This window comes from Thamnophis sirtalis, unplaced genomic scaffold (assembly GCF_051295495.1).
Source record: "Thamnophis sirtalis isolate CommonGarterSnake01/CBP01778 unplaced genomic scaffold, rThaSir2_p1.2 scaffold_1, whole genome shotgun sequence".
Classification (NCBI taxonomy): Eukaryota; Metazoa; Chordata; class Lepidosauria; order Squamata; family Natricidae; genus Thamnophis; species Thamnophis sirtalis.
In genome coordinates, this window is record NW_028261381.1 from 102985521 (window position 1) to 103005186 (window position 19666).

Here is a 19666-nt window from a genome sequence, read left to right on the forward strand (position 1 = left end):
AACTCTGGCTGAATTGTTCTATGTAAGGGGGGTCCCAACCCCCGGGCTGTGGCCCACTATCGGGCTGTGACCTGTTTGGAACTGGCTGCATGAATGGTTAGGTATGCACACAAATGTGTGTGCCAGCTCATCACTTGTGCAATCCAGTTCCCTTCTCCTCCCTCATCCGGCTGCCAAGCCATAAAGTTTGGAGACTGCTGTTCAACATCATTCTTGGGCTTAGTTTGATATATGTGATGAGTCAATTCTCCACTACTGGGTGAGGGAGAGAGGGGGGATTGCAAGACTGCCTGAGAAACTGTCAAAAAGGGATATCATGTGACTTTTGCAACAGCAGCCAGTGGCACGGAAGAAACCACAACTTCCCCAAATTTCATTTAGTCGGGAGTCATGGATTCTAGATTTTGAACACATGCTGTAATTTAGCCCATTTGAGGTACTTTGGTTCAAAACTTGTTGCCCTGTTTTGCATTGTTTGTCCAGAGCTTTAGTGATTATATATCTTTGAATCTATATAAGAGTCATTCTTCTACCTTTTGGTGCTCAGAATCGTTCAATTCATTTGACAGCTTTCTTCTGCACTGCCAGTTCCATTCCATTCTTTTTGATGTCGTCATTTCCAGAATAGCATATTATAAACTTATTTAACTGAAGATAGATATTTTCAAACACTGATGTTATTAATACCAAAATGCATATGTTTGCCCCATGTCATTTCTTGCTTGCTTGCTGATATCCCAGTTCCCACGCTTCATGCTTCATTCCATGTTCTAGCCCTGTTTGCTTTCCCCCCAGCATGATTTCTTTTGCCATAGGTTTCATCCACTGTGACACTTAAGCAGAGGTACGTTTTCTGCATTATTATTCTTTAGCTTACTTGTACATGCTTACTCTGTGCTCCTCTATAAACCTTATTCTTGATTTTGTAGATTAATGGGGAATGGAAGTAAGTGTCCTTATACCATAAATCTCCACTGATCTATTCAAAGGCCTAGTCATTACCTATTGAAATTCAGCCAGAAAATGTGCTAACATTTCTAGGCAGTATAAAATCTTTTCTCCATATAATCCCAGGGGAAATAAGAGCTACCCCACAGTTTAACAGTCTCTTGGATTTTTCCCACACTTGAAGGAGTACCTGATCATAACCTCCTTTTTTCAAATGTATGGATGTCCCTTCATCTTTTTTCCCTGTGACAGTCATTATTTAAGGGGTCTAATTGTTTGACTGCACCTTTCATCTACCCTGATTATCTGTTTTCCCACCAGTAGCATAAATGTCAAAAACAACAGCATCACAAGTGCTGTGTTTAGGTTACTAAACAACCTTTTGATCTCATTGCTGCAGCATAACTTGCCAAGCAAAAGTTTGGTTCTTGCCTTTCCTTAAATATTGTTGAATGCAGTGTAGTATCTTTTTAATTTCATACATCACAAAATTCAAGCAAATAAACTCATTTATAAAGAATGCATATGTCTAACAAGGTTTCGTGAACATCATATTCAAAGCTCCCTAAAAATTAGGTATTTCAATAGCATCATTCAATGTTGGCCAATATATTCAAATGTTAATCTCCTGTTTCTGGGAAGTCGAGAATGGCAGTATAATTGTCATAAGTTGCCTTTAAGACATGATTTTGAAGTGCTATGTTTGTGAGTTAATTGTATTTGTAATGACTAGCGAGCCATATGTTGCATTTCAAAATAATACATGATGAAATGTTTGATAGTAGGATCAAAACTCTAGGCAGTATAACCTATTTTTCAACATCTATTTCCCAGTAAAGAAAATTTCAGTTGCATTTTATGGACATTCTGATTCCTCTTCCTCTTGCAGTGTCTGTCAATTCTTCTAGGTAAAGATTTCTCAAGTTGGGCAACTTCTAGATGTTTTGATTTTAATTCCCAGAGTTCTGAGCAATGGTGATGCTAACTGGGAATTCTAGAAGTTGAAATGCACATGTCTGGAAATTGCCAAGCTTGGGAAATATTATTCTCAGTCAATGTAGTTTCAGATACTTGAAAAGCTTGAAAGGGCTGTAGAATTCTATATGCCCAGAAATGGAAAGAAGCCTTAACTCCTAAAATAGAAGAAAGGATTGAAAAGATAATGGAACTGGTGGGGATGGCAAATTTGACTGTACTAATTAGGGACAAAATGTAAATAATTTTGTGGTTACTTGGAACCATTTTGGGGCTTTCTGCATGAAAGAGGGAAAAATGAAATTTTAACTTTGGGTTTCAACAATTAAGTGGGTTACCACTATAGAAATGGCTAGTAGTTCTTATTTGGTATAACTAAAAACTTGCTACTTTATTATGCATCTTACTGCATCAGAAAAAGTGGGAAGTTATGGGATTTTTTTTTCTTTATTTCTTTCTTTTCTCACTCTGTGTTCTCTATCCTCTTCCTTACCCGCTTTCCATTATTTTATTTCTATTTGACTTTTATATTAAGAGAAAAAGCTTTTAATAAAAATACATTCCAAAAAGGAAAGCTTCAAAGAAGGATTATTACTTAAAATGGATCTTAACGGTGGGTTAACTTATTACAAGAAACTGCTAAAAAAATAACATAAAATGGTAGAAATTATAACATTAAAAAAAATTATATGACTGCCCAATTCCCAATGATGAATAGGGGGACATAGCAAAATGAAAAATAAAGTGAGATTCAGATAACCATTATGAGCTGGGGCAACTTCGTTGCAAGAGATGTTTGTGGTATTGGGATTTTACTTGCAGTATTGCTTTGAGTTTTGAGTCTTTTCATCCATGTAATTGTACATCCCTTTTATAGGCTTAGTGCTGCCCCACAACTCTACTAAATCACTAGGTAAAATGAGAGGTTTGCTTTCTCAAGTTGTGGATAACCTCTCCCTTTGCCACTTTCTAACTCTGGGCTGTGCAGAGCTTGCGTACAATAAAACTTGCCCAGATAGTGCATCTGGCACACATCTGGAATGGCTTTTCAATTTGCTTTCTGCACTATTTCCCCACTCCCCTCCTTATGCTGTATACTTTGTTGTTTTTAACTTCTGAGCAATCAGCATTCCATTTAAGGCTGCCAAGGACCAAAGGTCATTTATACATGGTTTTAGCATACAAAGGAAGACACTCTTTAAAGAGAAATTGTTACAAGAGGATAGGACTGAATTTGTGTCAGTAGGCGATGTAAAATTCATTGGATACCCATTTGAACTTGTCCTCAGACTAATGGACGACACAGCTAATTCCTGTATATAGCAATCCTGTGTTCAGAAGTTCTTGAACAGAGTGTCCATTGTATTCATGTTTGCTTTCAAAGGATCATAATGCTTAGTTTGGAGAGTGTGTGTAATTACTGAGTCTTTTTTGTTGTAGCTCTAGTCTGAGCTTCTCAGGATACGAACACTATTATATCTTAAATGTCCTCTAGTGTTGTTGCAATCTGTAATGCTATACTAATAAACTCTGGCAATGGAAGATATAAGAATTAAAGCAAATCTGCAGCCAAAAATTTTATGATTTCTATATATAATGGAAATTAGGTCAAGGACTAGCTGGGTAATATTAGGTCAAGAAGGAGTCTCCTTGAATAACCTGGGGATAAAAAATGTGATTCAAAAGGAAATAAGTAAAATAATGTTTAGTTAGGTCATCCCTGTCACAGAAAACATATTTAATTCTCCCTAATTCATCATTATCCATAGACAAGTGACAGGAAAATGACATGCACTGTGTTTAAGATATATACCTTAAATTAAATGCTATTGTAGAAAATGGGACATGGAGGTTGGGACGATCCATATATTCCCTTGTAGGGTGTGAGGGATAAAACCAGGAAGTTATTTTCAGCAGCCTATTTTGAGAACCAGCAGGACAGGTAATTCCGGTTTACTTGATGTTTAAAAATGTTTTGAATTTTGAAGCTTCAGGTGGCACATGATACCAGTCTCTGTGGCAACATTTTCATGGCAAACAACAAGGGACTTCAAGGGACTTAAACTGAATGATTGAGGAGGAGAAGCTGTCAATCTACAATGGTCTACAAAAGAGCATTGTCTTCTGATAATCCCTGCTTGTGTGGTTGGGTTGCCACAGTACTTCAGCGAAATATATATTTTCAGTCTTTCCCTCCCAGCTTTCCCTTCCTTTTGACTTGTGCTAGTGAAGCCAAGTAAATTCTCAGAGCTCTATTGAGATGGTTCTGAGCTGACAGGAGATGGATCAAAGCTGTGTGGTTGAATAACTCCAGAGCTGAGCAGCAAAGTATTTTCCCACAGCACACACAGAAAGAAGCGAGAAGTCCCTTGAGGACTGGCAGAAGAGGGAAACAAGTAGTAGGGAGGAAGAAGCTGAAGGAGAATAAATGACTGGAATTCTTTCCATCAAGACTGTCCCCCTGGTTAGACTAGAGGAAGCAGATGGTTTCTCGAGTTCTTCTCTTTGGTTCCTACCATGGCAATTGGTTCCTACAATTTGCCTCAAGATTTGGAAATCTGATCTTTCATCCCATTTTAAGGCATGACAGCCTATGGGAATCTGAACCAGAATCTTGTGGGTAGTTAATGATAAAATAAAGCTAGACTTTTATTTCTGTGACACCTTGATGCAGGGCTGTCAAACTCCTGGCCCGCAGTCCGGATGCATCATGCACTGGCCATACCCAGGCCCGGTTTAGCGAAAAAAAGGGAAAAAGTCCAATACATCATGTGATGACGCCATGAGTTTGACACCCCTGCCTTAATAGGACAATGTTTCATTTTCTTAGTGATGAAATTTTATTTAGTTCACAGGCAAAGTGTGCATAGGATTTATTTTTCCATCCTATGATGTTCAAGGAAGTATCTATGTGAGCTACTCTTTATCGCTGCGGGTAGAAACCATTTGGGATGATAGCCCTGTCTTGGAATTTGTAATGCTTGTGTTCTAAGAAGCACCTCCTAATAAATTATACATATAACTACTGCCCATTGCGGAAGGTCTAACAGGAAATCTACTAGATCAGACGGATTCATCACTAGTGAGATTCAGTGTTGGGTTTCTGGAAACCACACCTTGTCTACTGGTCATTGTGCTGCCGCTAAGCTATGACCATTTACTCAGCCCATTGCTTTCGAGTTAGTATGTCCTCAAGGCTACCCTAGACATAGTTAAAATTAAAAAAACTTGTTTCACATAATCTGGTATAATGAATATTATCTATTCATAGTTCTGGAGATATGAGTCATGGGCAATCACATTTATAAAAAGTCTCTTGACCATTTCACTTCTAAAATGAAGGCTGCAAGACTGACTAGCAGTCTCAGTTGTATACACACATGAAGCATTCTGCACATGTCCCAAAGTACAGTTTATATTATCTGGAGTAGCATATGGGCAGAGGGAACAGACTCTGGAGGACTTGCCAGAACGTTATTTATGAATGTGTAACTCATTTCACTTAACAGTACTGCAAGTGGTGTTCAAACACAACCTTGGCAACCAGAGCAATAACAGCATCCAAGTCATTTCAGAACCACAGCTGGAAAGATCTCAGTCTCTGCATTTTAAAGTGCTGTTGGCACACTGCAATATTAAAAGATGATTTGCTGTTCATATTTCATGTAGTGTTTCTGGGATAACTATATCTGGGCTGCAAAAATTCTTACAGTCAGTTGATCCGACAAACAAGATTAAAAAAACTCTCCTTGCTGTCGTGTAATAGTCATCCAGATTTTTGCAATCCACATATAATAGCTCTACTTTGCCACGCAGTGAATCAGTGTATTCAACTCTGCACTCGTTCCTCCTTTTTTCTCTGTTGCTGTTAGTGTTTTAGTTCATAAGCTGAACATGATACTGTGTTTCATTAAAGGAACAATACTTCTCATAATTGTTCTGCCCATTGCAAAATTAAAGCTGTTCTATTTCTCCAAATTCATTATGAGTAGCTGTGAGAGGGTTTTTTAAGTCATGAATTTGTCCTACTACATGTGTCATTGCAAGCATGTTTATACATTTAAATGCTGGTACAGCTTTTTGTTTTATGCTACATTTTTTTGCAACAGAAATTTATTATTCTTTCCAGAGAGGAAACATTCCCACCCATCTGTTAGAAAAATAATCCTCTGCTGTAATTTAACTAGTCACCTATTTTCCTTTTGTAAAATATATTAGTCATGTATTTTTCTCAAATCCTGAATAATTGCCATGATGTGGTCAAAATTGTACGATAAAGGCACAAGGCACAACGTGATTAGAGGTACCTCAAACTTTGCATTAACATTCTTTATGGGAAGAAATGGGGTGGGTGGACAGTAAGAAGGCTAGGAGAGGTAAATAGAAAATATGGATTGATCAAAAGAGAGAAGCTGGTAGCTTTTAAGATTGCAGAGCCCAAAATTGTGTTGATGGTCCAATTTATACAGATAGTCTTCAACGTACGGCCACAATTGAGCCCAGAAGTTATGATGTTAAGTGAGAAATTTGCGAAGTGAGTTTTGTTCCCATTTTACAACTTTTCTTGCCATGTTTGTTAAGTGAATCATTGGCTAAGTGCAGTTGTTAAATTAGTAACATGGTTGTTAAGTGAATCTGGTTTCCCCATTGACTTTGTCAGAAGGTCACAAAAGATGGTCACATGACTCCGGGACACTACAACCATCATAAATATATGACAGTAGTTGTCAAGCATCCAACTGTAAATCACATGACCATGGGGATGCTGCAATGGGAATAAGTGTGAAAAACAGTCATAAGTCAATTTTGTAACTTTGAATGGTCGCTAAATGAACTGTTGTAAGTCAAGGACCACCTGTACTGCCAGATATAAGGGTCAATAGGAGGACATTGTGCATCTGGCTTTCTTTCTGTTGCTTGGCAACAAACAGCCCTCTAGGAATGTAATACAGCAGGAGTTCTCACTTGTGTCCAAAACAATTAATTTAGTTACTGCTCCAGGGTTGTAGCTCAAATGACCATAATTGAAGCGCCCTGTCTTGTGGACAAATTTTCTAACCATGAAAAATTCCTCATTTGGAATTTTACAGTTCCCAGAGGGGTGGGGGAATCTCCTTATCATGGGAACAAGGAAGGAGAACAAGAATTTTGGAATCCAGGTTGGAAGGAGGAAAAAGAGTCAGGGTCCACTTTTTTTTTGTTTCTGTTGAGATGGATCCTTTCTGATATTTCATGGAATGCAACAGAACTCTTGTGCTATTAGTTTTGTCAAATCTATTAAAGACAAGATCTCTTTTTCCCCCCCTTTACTGTTCCTTCTAGGAAACAATTTGCAAAATGCAGATGCTCCTATTTAATCATAAAATAAACCCTGGAATGTAACTTAACAGTTGTCAGTTTTGATATTATTCATCCCCTATACAGAGGAGTTGTAATACAAAGAAAGCCCAAGTTTTATCTTCTAGTGAAGGAATTGGGACTCCTCCATTGTTAATGTCTTTTTTGTCTTGCAGCTGAATTCTGTTTTGACATGGAAGTCTACAGAATTGTCCAGATTTATTTATCCATCTCCAGGAATGTTTTGCGATTAGCTGAGCAAAAATGAATTACAGCAGCATAATAATTGCTGCCCTGTTCTCAACTGGTGCTGATGGCAACTTCTGATGATGGGTGGAGATTGCCAGCTGGCAGCCATTTACAACACACTGCTGCACTGCAGTGTGTTTGCAACTGCTTGCCAAGATGTGGCACTGTGCCACTGGATTTACTGCTGGTATGACTGTTGTATGATTTGTAGCCTCATTGAATTTGGTTGGTAGGCAAGTATTTAGCATACATATCCTTTGTAAGGGACTGCAGAGCTCTTCCTGTTTCTATACAATTATACATGGAGGGCCTTGTTTAGTCCTCTAGCTGTTTCCTTGTATTCTTATCATTCATACAAAGGGTGTAGCTCCGTTGTGTACTTTATTATAAGCATAGTAATCAGTCTGAGATTTAATGACATGCTAGAAAGAAAAGGGATGTTTGAGAACCTATGGAGTGTTGTTAAGCCTTTATGCAAAGCTGTCTTCTAAATTATAAACTTGAACGTCTATGGAGATTCTCAGTCATTCAGGTCATGGTTGTCCCAAAGGTGCTTTTTCAAGAGGCAACTAGACTTTCTGGTTTTTCTTTGAAGACGTTTCGCTTCTCATCCAAGAAGCTTCTTCAGCTCTGATTGAATGATGGGGAATGGAAGGATTTATATTCCTTGCAGACAGCTGATCATTTGCATTCTTTGAAACTTGAATCTTGTTCTCACTGAACATTCAAGTTGGTACCTGTGTTACATTTTATGCTGTTTGGGGAGGCTTGCATGGTGGATTGGTTACCCATGTAGAAAACTGAAGCACACTTCTCTATTCATTTAAAATCTTAAGCATTTGAAAAAAACATGATGTTCTCAGCAATCAGTATACTTCTGTTTATACATTTATGTCACTCCTTAACAGGAACTTCATTGGCTATAAAGGCCGAATGAAAATGTAACCCACAGAAATGTTCTACCTTTGTTGAATTGCACCATCATTAATAGGAATTTTCCTGAGTGCCCAGAGACATTTGTATGATTCTAGAAGCCAAGAAATGTGACTGTGTGAGAAGAGAGAAAAACTGTGATATGAAAATAGAAAAATGGCAGGGAGCCATTGTTTCTTTCCCCAATTTTTAATTTTATGTTAAAGAGAATATTTGGCCTTATCTGGTAAGAAAATTGGAATGATTCTGGCAAAATTGTAAGAGATTGTCTGGTTGATTAAGTGCCAAGTCAGTGCTGATTCTTATTTTTAATTATGTCTTTGCGTCACCTCTTTGCGTTACATATTTGTCACATGTATTGGAAAGACTAAATAGATTTTTTTCCCCTCCTTAAAGAACTGCATGTTTTTACATAGACACCATCTGTCTTTTACTGCTGGAAATGACCTGACTCTTTGCAGAAATAATTTTGATAAAGGCATGAAATAAAAAAAAGCTACGACTTTTTGTAATTTGTAATCCTATTTCTATTTTTTCCCATAGTTCAAATTTAGGTTTTGTTTCTGTGAGCTGCTTTGGAGACTCTTGTCATTATACAAATTCATGAAAACAAAATTTAAGATTAATATGATCTTTTTAAGTAACTGAATTTTCTTTTCCAGATCCTGGGTGCTGTCATCCTAGGTTTTGGAATATGGATTTTGGTGGACAAAACAAGCTTCATTTCAGTTCTACGTAAGAAAATTTTTAAGTTTCCTATTGATTCATGTATAGTTTTCTTGCCTTTGAAAGTAAATTACAAAAAGAAGTACTGTACATCTGAAGAACAGCCCATCTTTAGATCTAAGTCCAAAGCAGGGATGGCTTCCTGCTAGATTTAGAAAAGCTTTCTAGAGCTAAGCAGCTTTTTTGTGTGAGGCTACAGCAGGTCAGACCAAGGGTATTATCCTTGAAAAATTCTTTTCATGATCATTTTTATCCCTTTTAGCAGAAATGTGAGGATAGTTTTGAGAAGTTAGCAGATTTTATGATGATTTAAAAAGAAGATATTTTTCCTGTTAAGTTTGCACTATTTCTGCTTTCTATATTTGCATATCTAACTACTCTTAATTGGATCACTTCTGCAATGTTATGTATAAAGAAGAATTAGCCAGACACAAAAATGGCAAGTTGAATTAAGATGTGCCTCCCTTTAATACTCATCTACAGTTTTAAACAGTAAAAAAAAGGATTGGAACATGACCTGGCTTTCTCTTGTGATCTGTAAACCAAATGTTTATAATTCTATAGGCTAGGCAGATCAAAGAAATGCAGTTATTGTTACTGTGTTCTTGTAGTCTTTAATATAAGAGCACTCTTTTATAAAAAAAGTTTTCTTCTATTTTGTAATCAGATTGTGCATGCAGAGATTCCTGTTTCCTTCCCAGAGATTTCCAGATGGACTCTTTTTTCCTCAACTCTCTTGTTTCCTCCTCCTCCTTTTTCCCTGGTAACCTTAACAGAGAGTTTGGGAAGGAACTTGACACAGCAGGGCATTCCATTCTGTTGCCAAAAAGGCCTCCCTCTTGTGCTAGTCTGGAATTTTTCCCAGGGAAAAAAAAGTGGAGGAAAAATTGTGCAAGAGGGAATAGAAATTAGTAGCCTTATGCCAGCAAAGTCTGGGAATTTTTTTCTCGGAAGACCAGGAAGTGCTACAGATCAAGAGCCCAGTTGAGGCAGTGGTCTTGAAGGCTCTGCTTAGCCTGCTTTCTTAAAAAGGCAGCAGCATTTGATGGGACAAACTTGTCAAAGTGTGTAGAATTTCCATCTGGGTGCTGTTCTAAAGCTGAACATCTTAAAAACAGAACATTACTGAATATTTCACATGTGTTTTAAGTCAAAATGGATTATGTAATACTCAGGGGTGGGATTCAGCTAGTTCGCACCTATTAGGGAGAACTGGTTGTTAACTTTCTAAGCAGTTTGGAGAACCGATTGTTGGAAGAAATCTTATTTTGGTTTTTTTCCATTTTACAGGGCTAATCCTGTAAGGAAGGCAAGAAGGAAACATTCTGGTGTTTCTACCCTAATCTTTATTGCCCTGCTTACAGAAACTTCCTCTCCGGTTAACCCTTATTATATTGTAAAGCTAAGCCTAAGCACCCATTGACATGAGTGACATTGACTTGGCCATGTCCTCCTGGTCACATGCCCACCGAGCCACGCCTACCCAGCTGATCATTAGGGCAGAGAATCGGTTGTTAAATTATTTGAATCCCACCACTGGTAGTACTCGTATCAAATTTTGAACTTTTGGATATTATATCAACCCCAGGCAGCATGGCTTGGGGATACAACAGTGGTCATCCAAACATAAGTCAATAAGAATTTATCACCAAGTAAAATCTGGAAAAGACATGCCAACTTCTAACCAACTTCTAACATGGCTAGTAATCTTTTCTTGTTTTATTAAAGTCTAAGAAGAACTAAGTTAGCTAATCTTGGTTTTCCCACAAGCAAACCTACCAATTGGGACATGTTTTCACTTTCCTATATATTCCCCACTGTAATGCCTTTTCATCCTCTCCCCATCTTTCTGGGTCAATTCCTCTCTCTCTCTCTCGACCATTCTTTTAAAATACAGCTTTGTGTATTTTCTCACTATCACATGACCAATAAGTGAGTGCTCAGTTCCCAGCGCAATGTAACAGGATTTAGTTGTTTGTTGTCCAGTGCTTTGATTTCTTGGCTACAGAACTTAAAGCAGAGTGCTTTATCTCTCTTGAACAATTATCTTGCTTTGCTGGAACATAATAAATGTGCATCTGTTATATGTAGTTTCCCCCCCCTCCTTGGGTTTCCACAGAGACCTCATCATCAACTACAAAAGTTGGAGCATACATTCTTACTGGAGTAGGAGCTCTCACCATGTTAATGGGGTTCCTGGGCTGTGTTGGAGCGGTCAATGAGATTCGCTGCCTCTTGGGACTGGTAAGCAGTACATATATTTTTATTTTATCTATTTATGTACTTTGTCAAGCATGTGTAAGATAACAGATATAAGTATAAACATGATTTTGGATACATGAAATGGATATAAATAAAAAGAAACATTAGGACAGGGACCATAGGCACGTTAGTGCGCTTATGCACGCTCCCTTACAGACTTCTTAGGAATGGACTGAGGTCAACAGTAGACAGTCTAAGGTTAAAGTTATGGGGATTTGGGGATGAAATCACAGAGTCAGGTAGAGCATTCCAAGTGTTTACCACTCTGTTGCTGAAGTCATATTTTCTGCAATTGAGTTTGGAGTGCTTTACCTTGAGTTTGCTCATGTATTGTTGTGGTTGATGCTGAAGTAGTCATTGACAGGTAGCACATTCTAGCAGACCATTTTGTGTACTACACTCAGGTCAGACCGAAGGCGGCGTAGTTCTAAGTTGTCTAAGCCCCAAACTTGAAGGTCCAATTTGAAAACTCTTTGATGATTACGATGTTGCTGTTTGTTTATGAATTCTTGTTGACTTGTTAGGTTTTCCATATTTGTATTTGCCATCTTTATTTTTAAAGAAGGTGACAAAACAGTGTGTCTCTCCCATATTCATTCCCGATTGCCAAAATTGCCCCGTCTTTAATTGTGGGAATGGATCTTACAGTAAAGGGAGAAGGCTGCAATCTCACCCAGGAATGTCTTCCATCTCTTGCTGTCTACCAACAAGCTTCTCTTCCTCTAGAGAAAGACTGAAAGTCTGGGATGTTCAAGGAGGATGGAAAAGATCAGTAAAGACTCTTGCACTATTTCAGACCTGTTCAGCTACCCTGTCTACCCTGTCTGTGCCAGATTTCCATTAAAACACCTCATGGAAGCAAGCTTAGCAAATTCTGTTAGCTTATTGTGCTCAGACAGGCAGAAAATGGAAATAAATCTCCTCCTGATGCATCAGCAGATACTCACCAGGCTCCTGGCAAGAAAGCATTCTGGCTTTATAGCTGAAGCTTCCTATTGCATCTGGTTGTACTGTCTTCCATAGGAACCTCCCCCACGAAGAACTTCACTTGTGGGGTGGTACAGATAGTCTTCGACTTATGACCACAAGTAACCCCAACATTTATGTTGCTAAGCGAGACAGTTGTTAAAGTCAGTTTTGGCCCATTTTACGACCTTTCTTGTCACAGTTGTTAGGTGAATCACTGCAGTTGTTATGTTAGTAACATGATTGATAAATGAATCTGGCTTCTGTGTTGACTTTGCTTGGTCACAAAGGGTGATCATATGATCCCAGGACTAGAGATGGTCTTCAGCAGGTTCTGACCAGTTCTGGAGAACCGGTAGAGGAAATTTTGAGTAGTTTGGAGAATCAGTAAATACCACCTCTGACTTACCCCGCCCCCAACTATTCTCTGCCTCCCGAGTCCCAGCTGATCAGGAGGGAATGGGGATTTTACAGTATCCTTCCACTGCCCTGCCCACCCAGCTACACACTACAGACCTGGTAGTAAAAAATTTTGAATCCAATCACTGCCCAGGACACTGCAGGTGTCATAAGTATGAGTTGGTTGCCAAGCATCTGGGTTTTATTCATGTAACTGTAGGGATGCTACAATGGCTGTAAGTATGGAAAATGGTCATAAGTCCCTTTTTTCAGTGGTGTGGTAACTTTGAATGGTCACTAAACTAACTGTTGTAAGTTCAGGACTATCTTTATACCAAGTACTAATGTCACAAATGTGAGAAACACTCTTGATTTATTTTGCAGTATTTTACCTGCCTGTTGCTGATCCTCATAGCCCAAATAGCTGCCGGCCTTCTGATCTATTTCCAGAGGAATGCAGTAAGTGACACTTTTCTTTCCCAATTTCATCTCCCTGTTTCCTTGCTGAAGTTGAGTTTTTGTTGTTCTGATTCTTATACATTTCCAAGTAATGTCTTTAAAACAAGGTTTAGACATGCAGCTTTTCAGCAAGTATCACTATGAAGTCATTGTTTTTTTTAAAATACTCTAACTCTTCCAATCTGACATTCTTCATTTAGGTTGGGATTGCTGCCATTCTTTGTAATTTGCATGAAGTAATAAAATAAATTTAGTGTTTTAATGTTAGTATCTGATTTGTTCCTGATTAGATGGATGTGTGTGTGTGTGTGTGTGTGAGAGAGAGAGAGAGAGAGAGAGGGAGGGAGGGAGGGAGGGAGGGAGAGAGGAAGGGAGGGAGAGAGAGAGAGATATGTCAAAGCACCTGATACCCAAATATGTAGGTGTGGCCTGCTTTCCGGGTCCACTGGTGGAACCTCTTCTAACCGGTTCGGCAGATTTGACGAACTGGTTCTACTGAATAGGTACGAACTGATAGGAACCCACCTCTGGAGAGAGCATACTGCTTCCCTTTTTCCTTTCAGCTCCACTCTAGGAGCCTTCCAGGCAGAAAACCATTTTTGTGTTGCATTTGTGCTGGTAAATAAATAAAGGGAGACTAGTATAGATCTATCTAAATAGGTTGAAATACATCTATACTAGTCTCCCTTTATTTATTTATCAGCACAAATGCAACGTACATACATACATACATACATACATACATACATACATACATACATACTGTACACACACACATGCACACACATACATCAGATAATCTGATTCTTTCTGTTACAAAATTTACAACAGCAAAAATTACAGAACTGTAAATATTAGCTGTGAGTTAACCAAAATGGATTTTTCTGGTTTATGGGGTTTTTTTTTTTAACATTTTTGAATTTCTTAATAAGTAATTAGGAAAATATTTAAGAAAAAAAAGCATGTAATTTTATTTAGGGGGTTTTGAATTCCTGTTTTCAAAACCGCTTACCATCATTCTTAAAATCAGGAACTGAGAATTAAATAGCAAATAATAGAAAGAAAAGAAAAAAGAGAAGCAGAGTGTAGACACCAACTAACTATAAATACTTTATAGAATTTAAGGAGCGTTTTTTCAGTAGCTAATTTTTGTTAATCACCTAGAGTTTAATAATGATTAATTGCTCAAATCTTCCTTTGCTTAAAAGATATACCAATAAGGTGAGAAATAATGGATAACTAGTTTCTTGCTTGTTATATGCATTGGACAAGAAATCTGGATAAACATGAATAGAAATACTGGGCCTACTTTGACTATTTATTACATGCTTTAAGTATTTTCCATTAAAAGTAACAAGTTCAATTCAGCAAGCCAGTGAAATTATAAAAAATTCAAATTTAAAATTCAAAACTGTACAACAGTTGAGACATTAAAACCACTACAGTAAATGAAATCTGAAAACTTTGTGTAAGAAACTTAAATGAAGCAATAGCAAAAGTTTAATTTGGGAAAAAAAATAGGTTTCTAGATGAAGTAAAAGTGGAAAAAAATTCACTGCAGGAATGAATTAAAAAAAAGAATAGAATGTGCAGGCTTGAAATATGTGAATAAAGCATTCAGACCACTTTTTTCTCTTATAATATGCTTCTTTCCACTAACCCGCTTCTTGGAAAGAACCTCTAATTTTTGATTTATAATCTTAGTAATCTCTGTACCCATTTTTGCTATTTTGAGATTTAGTATATGGCTTGTGTAGAATTTAAATTTCCAAACAAGAAAGAAAATGAATTTTGCCTTTAATGTCCAGAGGTTACAAAAGACCAGGAAAAATGGGATGCCATTTCACTTACTCAGCTACAAAACTGTCTTTCAGATTCTTGAACGTTGAGTTTACATTTTAATGTAAATTTAATTAACTTGAACTTTGCAAACCATGAGAGGAAATAACAGTATATTTCAGTTGTTACACTTGTATGGATGTTGTGCAGCAACCTCTAATAAAGAAAAAAAATAAAATATTAATCAGAGAAGCATACAAAAATCTCAATAAAAACTGCTCTGATGCAAAACTTACATATAAAATACATACAATTGTTTTTAAAAAATGTACTAATTTTTCTAAACCCATTTTTGCAAGATAATGTGTAATGGCGATAATAACATTAGAACCTAAGAGTAGTCAAACTTAATCTTTAGTTTAAATTGAAGACAATTGTATATTGTCCCCACCCTTCCTCCCAATACCTTGACTTACAGAAGTCAATGTGGCAATACAGAGTAATGAGTTTAAGTATGTGTGTAGTCTAGTCAGGACAACTTTCAATAAGGTGTAATGTTTGAAAAAGTGAGCAGTCATTGGCAACTTCTACTTGTGGAATATGGGAGGTTTTGCACAAATTTGTTCCTGGCAGTAGAGTGCAATTGCTTCTATCACTCATTTCTCCCCCCCCCCCCATCAAGGTTTTGGTTTTCGCATCTGTGCAGTAAAGATGGAAGGCTACATGTGTTTCTTCAGGCTTGCTTTAATAACAGGGATAGATGAAGCCTTGTTTTTCTTCTTCTTTTGCCTATTGTGGGGAAACCTCTGAGGGAACTAAATGGAGATTCTGTTGGCAGGAGAGGTTCAAAATACCAGACTCTGTTCTTCTTCCCAGTATTCTGGATTATGAAAATAGACTAAGTTTCAACTATAATGTGACTGTTGGGTAGGAAAGCAGCCATCTGTCCTCTCTTACACTGGGTTGAGTCATATTCCATATTTCTGCATTTAGACTGGAGGAGTTTGCTAAATTCCATATATTGTTTCTTCATTTTCATTCAGAGTCATAGAGGCACTTTTCCCCTCTACAATGCTTGCTTTAAAACTTCACGAGTGTCTTTAGAGTTTAGATCTAATGAATTATAAGATTCATTAGTGGATCCTTATTAATCTTTAAACTAACTTTGAATTAAGTTTTCTCCAAGACCCATTTATGTAATTTACACCATTATGCTGCTCTTTGAACCCAGATTCAGTCATACAGTTCTTTAGCCAGTACTCAGTTTGTGTAAATTATTTCCATTTGTTAAAATTGCTGATGGAAGCTCCATTTAATGTAGATTGAAAATATCACAGACTGATATTGCAATGCTCCCTACATATTCATCCTTCTGCCCTTGCTCAGCATTAGGCTTCAGGCCAGCATTAGAGGAAAAGATAAATCTGTGGGTACCTTTCCATGTTCCTCAGAAAATATTTTTCCGGATTAATTTATGTAAGATTTTCGTAGGTTGCCTTAACATTGTCATATGGCAGTAGAAAAGCAACATTTGCAAGTCATCCTGAAAATGAGAATATCCAAACTTCCCAACACTTTTATCATGAAAGGAAAATAAAAGCAATGCAGTAAATGAAAAAAAGGAAATAAAAGAAATTCTGCCATTTCATGCCCATAGTGTCTAACATTAATGCATTTTCAAAAAGCAAATAGTCCTGAGTTTATGTTAATATTGTTAATTTTCCTATGTCTCTCCTGAACAGGAACATGTCCATTATTATGTCCATTATTATAGCAAATTGAAAAAGGAAAAATTCTATGTTGATCAATAACAATAAGTCCCTCTATCTTTAACATGGTGCAATATAATTTTTTAAAAAACCTTGCACAATATTCAAGTAACTATAAATTGCATTCCTTTTCCATTCTTCGGTATACCTTAGTTTTTGACGCTAGTAGACAAAGTAAAAATTGAAAGCGTGAACTGCAGTTTGACTTGAACCCAAGAAAGTTAATTTTTAATGGAAACTTTTGACCTTTGTGGTAATTTCCAGTTTCACTAAGAGGAAGTTGTGAAACATTGTACTGTTCTTGTTTGTCATCATCTTTGCAGTTGGCAGATAGTAATCCAGACACTTGTGCCATTCATAGCTCAAGGGATGAGTTTGCATTTTGCTGACTTGACACTTGCTGGGCTCACACAGCAGGAGGTTTCTGCCATTTGCTCAGACATGTGTCCTAAAAACAAAAAGGACAGATGGCTGCCTTCTTTCCAAATATGAAGTAGTTGGCAATATCTTGCAGCAACTCTGTTTTGCAAGAACTTGATTGCTTGTGTTTCTTTCCTTACTCTGTGTCATCCATATTATCTAATTGCCACAATATGAACCCTGTGAGCTTAGTACTCAGCACCAACAGGCTGATATTCATACTTGTTCTGAAAGATACTGATAGAATAGCTAACAATTACATCATCACAGCTTAGACATTGTTTGTAGCCACTGTGCCTTTTCCTTTTGGAACCTTTTGTAAATCCTGCCTTAGCCATGAAAGCCAGCTGATGACTTTGGGCCAGACACTCTCTTTCAGGTTGTTGTTGTGGGGACAATAGGCGGAAGAAATAGCATATTTATAAAAAAACAGCCAAGGTGAGATACAAACAACCAAACAAACTTTAGGCCTATTTTCTGTATTTGACTTCCTAGACTGAGGATCATGTGACTATTTTTTTCAAAGCCATCTAAGATCATCTATTGTTTCAGAAAAAAATATCCCTAAGGCACCTTGAGGGTGACATATTTACATTTGCCCTGGCTCTACCATTCTCCCACAAAAGGTGGCATCTCTCTGAAGTACTGAACAATGGGGTGATCCAGCAGATTCCAAGAACAGCCAGCATAATAGCAGGCTTAGGTGTCTATCAGGGGCTGTGTGTGTGTATGTGCATGTGTATGTGTGCACGCGTGCATGCATGTGTGTTTATCTGTATAGATTAAAGAGTTGGAAGGGACCTTATAGGTCATCTAGTCCAACCCCCACCAAAGCAGATCTTATACCATTTTTGACAGATGGCAGTCCAGTCTCTTCTTGAAAGCTTCCAATGATGAAGCTCCCACAACCTCTGAAGGCAAACTGTTCCATTGGTTGGTTGCTCTCACTGTCAGAAAATTTCTCGTTATTTCCAGGTTGAATCTCTCCATTATTCCTTGTCTGGCCTTCAGGTGCCTTGGAAAATAGCTTGACCCCTTCCTTTCTGTGGCAGTTCCTCAAATATTGGAACACTGCTATCATGTCTCTCTCGGTCCTTCTCTTCACTAGACTAGCCGTGCCCTATTTGTGTAAGAAAGAGCTACCATGTGAGGAGTTGAAAGGAATTCTCTGGATGGATTATAATCATTGCTCTTTGGGAAAACAGGTTCATTTTAAATAAAACATAATCCTTCAGCATTGAGTGAAATGTTCTGACCCTTCCTTTCTTTTTGTTGACAGAGAAAAAATTTACTGTTGTTGTTCCTCCTTTTCTTTCTCTCTCTCCAGTTCTTACTTGCAGGACATGCTGGAAGACACATCTGGGGCTTCATCAAAAAAGGAAAAGGCTCCCTTATTATGGAATAAAGTTCAAGTAATTTATATATCTTCAAATGTAAGATGGGATTACAAGACCAGTGCTTAATTATATTTTGTATTATTTTTACTAGCTTAAAGCGGAAATGTCTGGGATTGTTAGCGAACTTGTCCAGAATTATAATCCTTATGATGAAACCAACAGGACCCTTGAAAATGCTTGGGACTATGTCCAGTTACAAGTAAGTTGCTATGTAAGAGTTAATGAGACTGTTAGTGATATTGTCAATAATACATATGGTAAGCTTTTTCTTCAATGAGAATAGTAACATCAACAGTGAACTTCATCTAATTTAATCATACTGATTAAAACATATTGATGTTTGAAGATTGGTTACATGCAGAAGTACATGGGTAGAGAACCTTATGAGCCACACACAAGTTCTATACAGTATATGAGGAAAAAGTTGCTTTCATATAGTGGGTCATATCATTAATATACTGTCTTTTTGTTTTCCTCTGGTATTGTTCTCAAGATGCACAGTACAGAGGTATAAACAAGAGATCTTGTTATTTGTTAAAATGTCTTTGCACCAAACAGTGCTCGTGATATGAAGTTCTACTGCATCTCCAAGGAAGTTATTCGATCAGTCACTGCAATCCCAACCTATCTTTTCTCTAAAGCAGTGTTTTTCAAACTTGACCTCTTTAAGATATATGAACCACAACTCCCAGGACATGGTCTTCAACTTGGGGAATTTAAGATGCATGGAATTGAAATCTACACATCTTAAGGAGGTCAAGTTTCAAAAACACGGCTTTAAAAGCTCAAGACACTATACATAATTTCCTCTTTGTATTTTATTCAGTGACTTAGATTAGACAGAGAGATGAGATCACTGAGTTTCTTGCTTGAGCAGAGACTTGAACCTGAATCTCTTCAGTGCTAGTCCAACTCAAATTGAACATGTGTGGAGAATATGGATCCATTGACATGTGTGAATAATTATGCAATATCTACTTTGCCAGATGTAAAGTTTGGCATGTCCTGTACATGAGATATACTTTGGGGTGTTACCACAAAAAAATG

At 37.4% G+C, this 19666-nt stretch overlaps 1 protein-coding gene across 2 annotated transcripts in view; it reads left to right on the forward strand.

The window, feature by feature from the left end:
• Positions 1–19666, forward strand: part of CD82 (CD82 molecule) — a 76425-nt gene that overhangs the window by 45561 nt on the left and 11198 nt on the right. For both annotated transcript variants that reach the window (XM_087719941.1, XM_087719939.1), the window contains exons 3-6: positions 9105–9177; positions 11288–11412; positions 13180–13254; positions 18711–18818. In XM_087719941.1, the coding sequence (XP_087576067.1) occupies positions 9105–9177; positions 11288–11412; positions 13180–13254; positions 18711–18818 (381 nt within the window). The remainder of the gene's footprint in view (positions 1–9104; positions 9178–11287; positions 11413–13179; positions 13255–18710; positions 18819–19666) is intronic.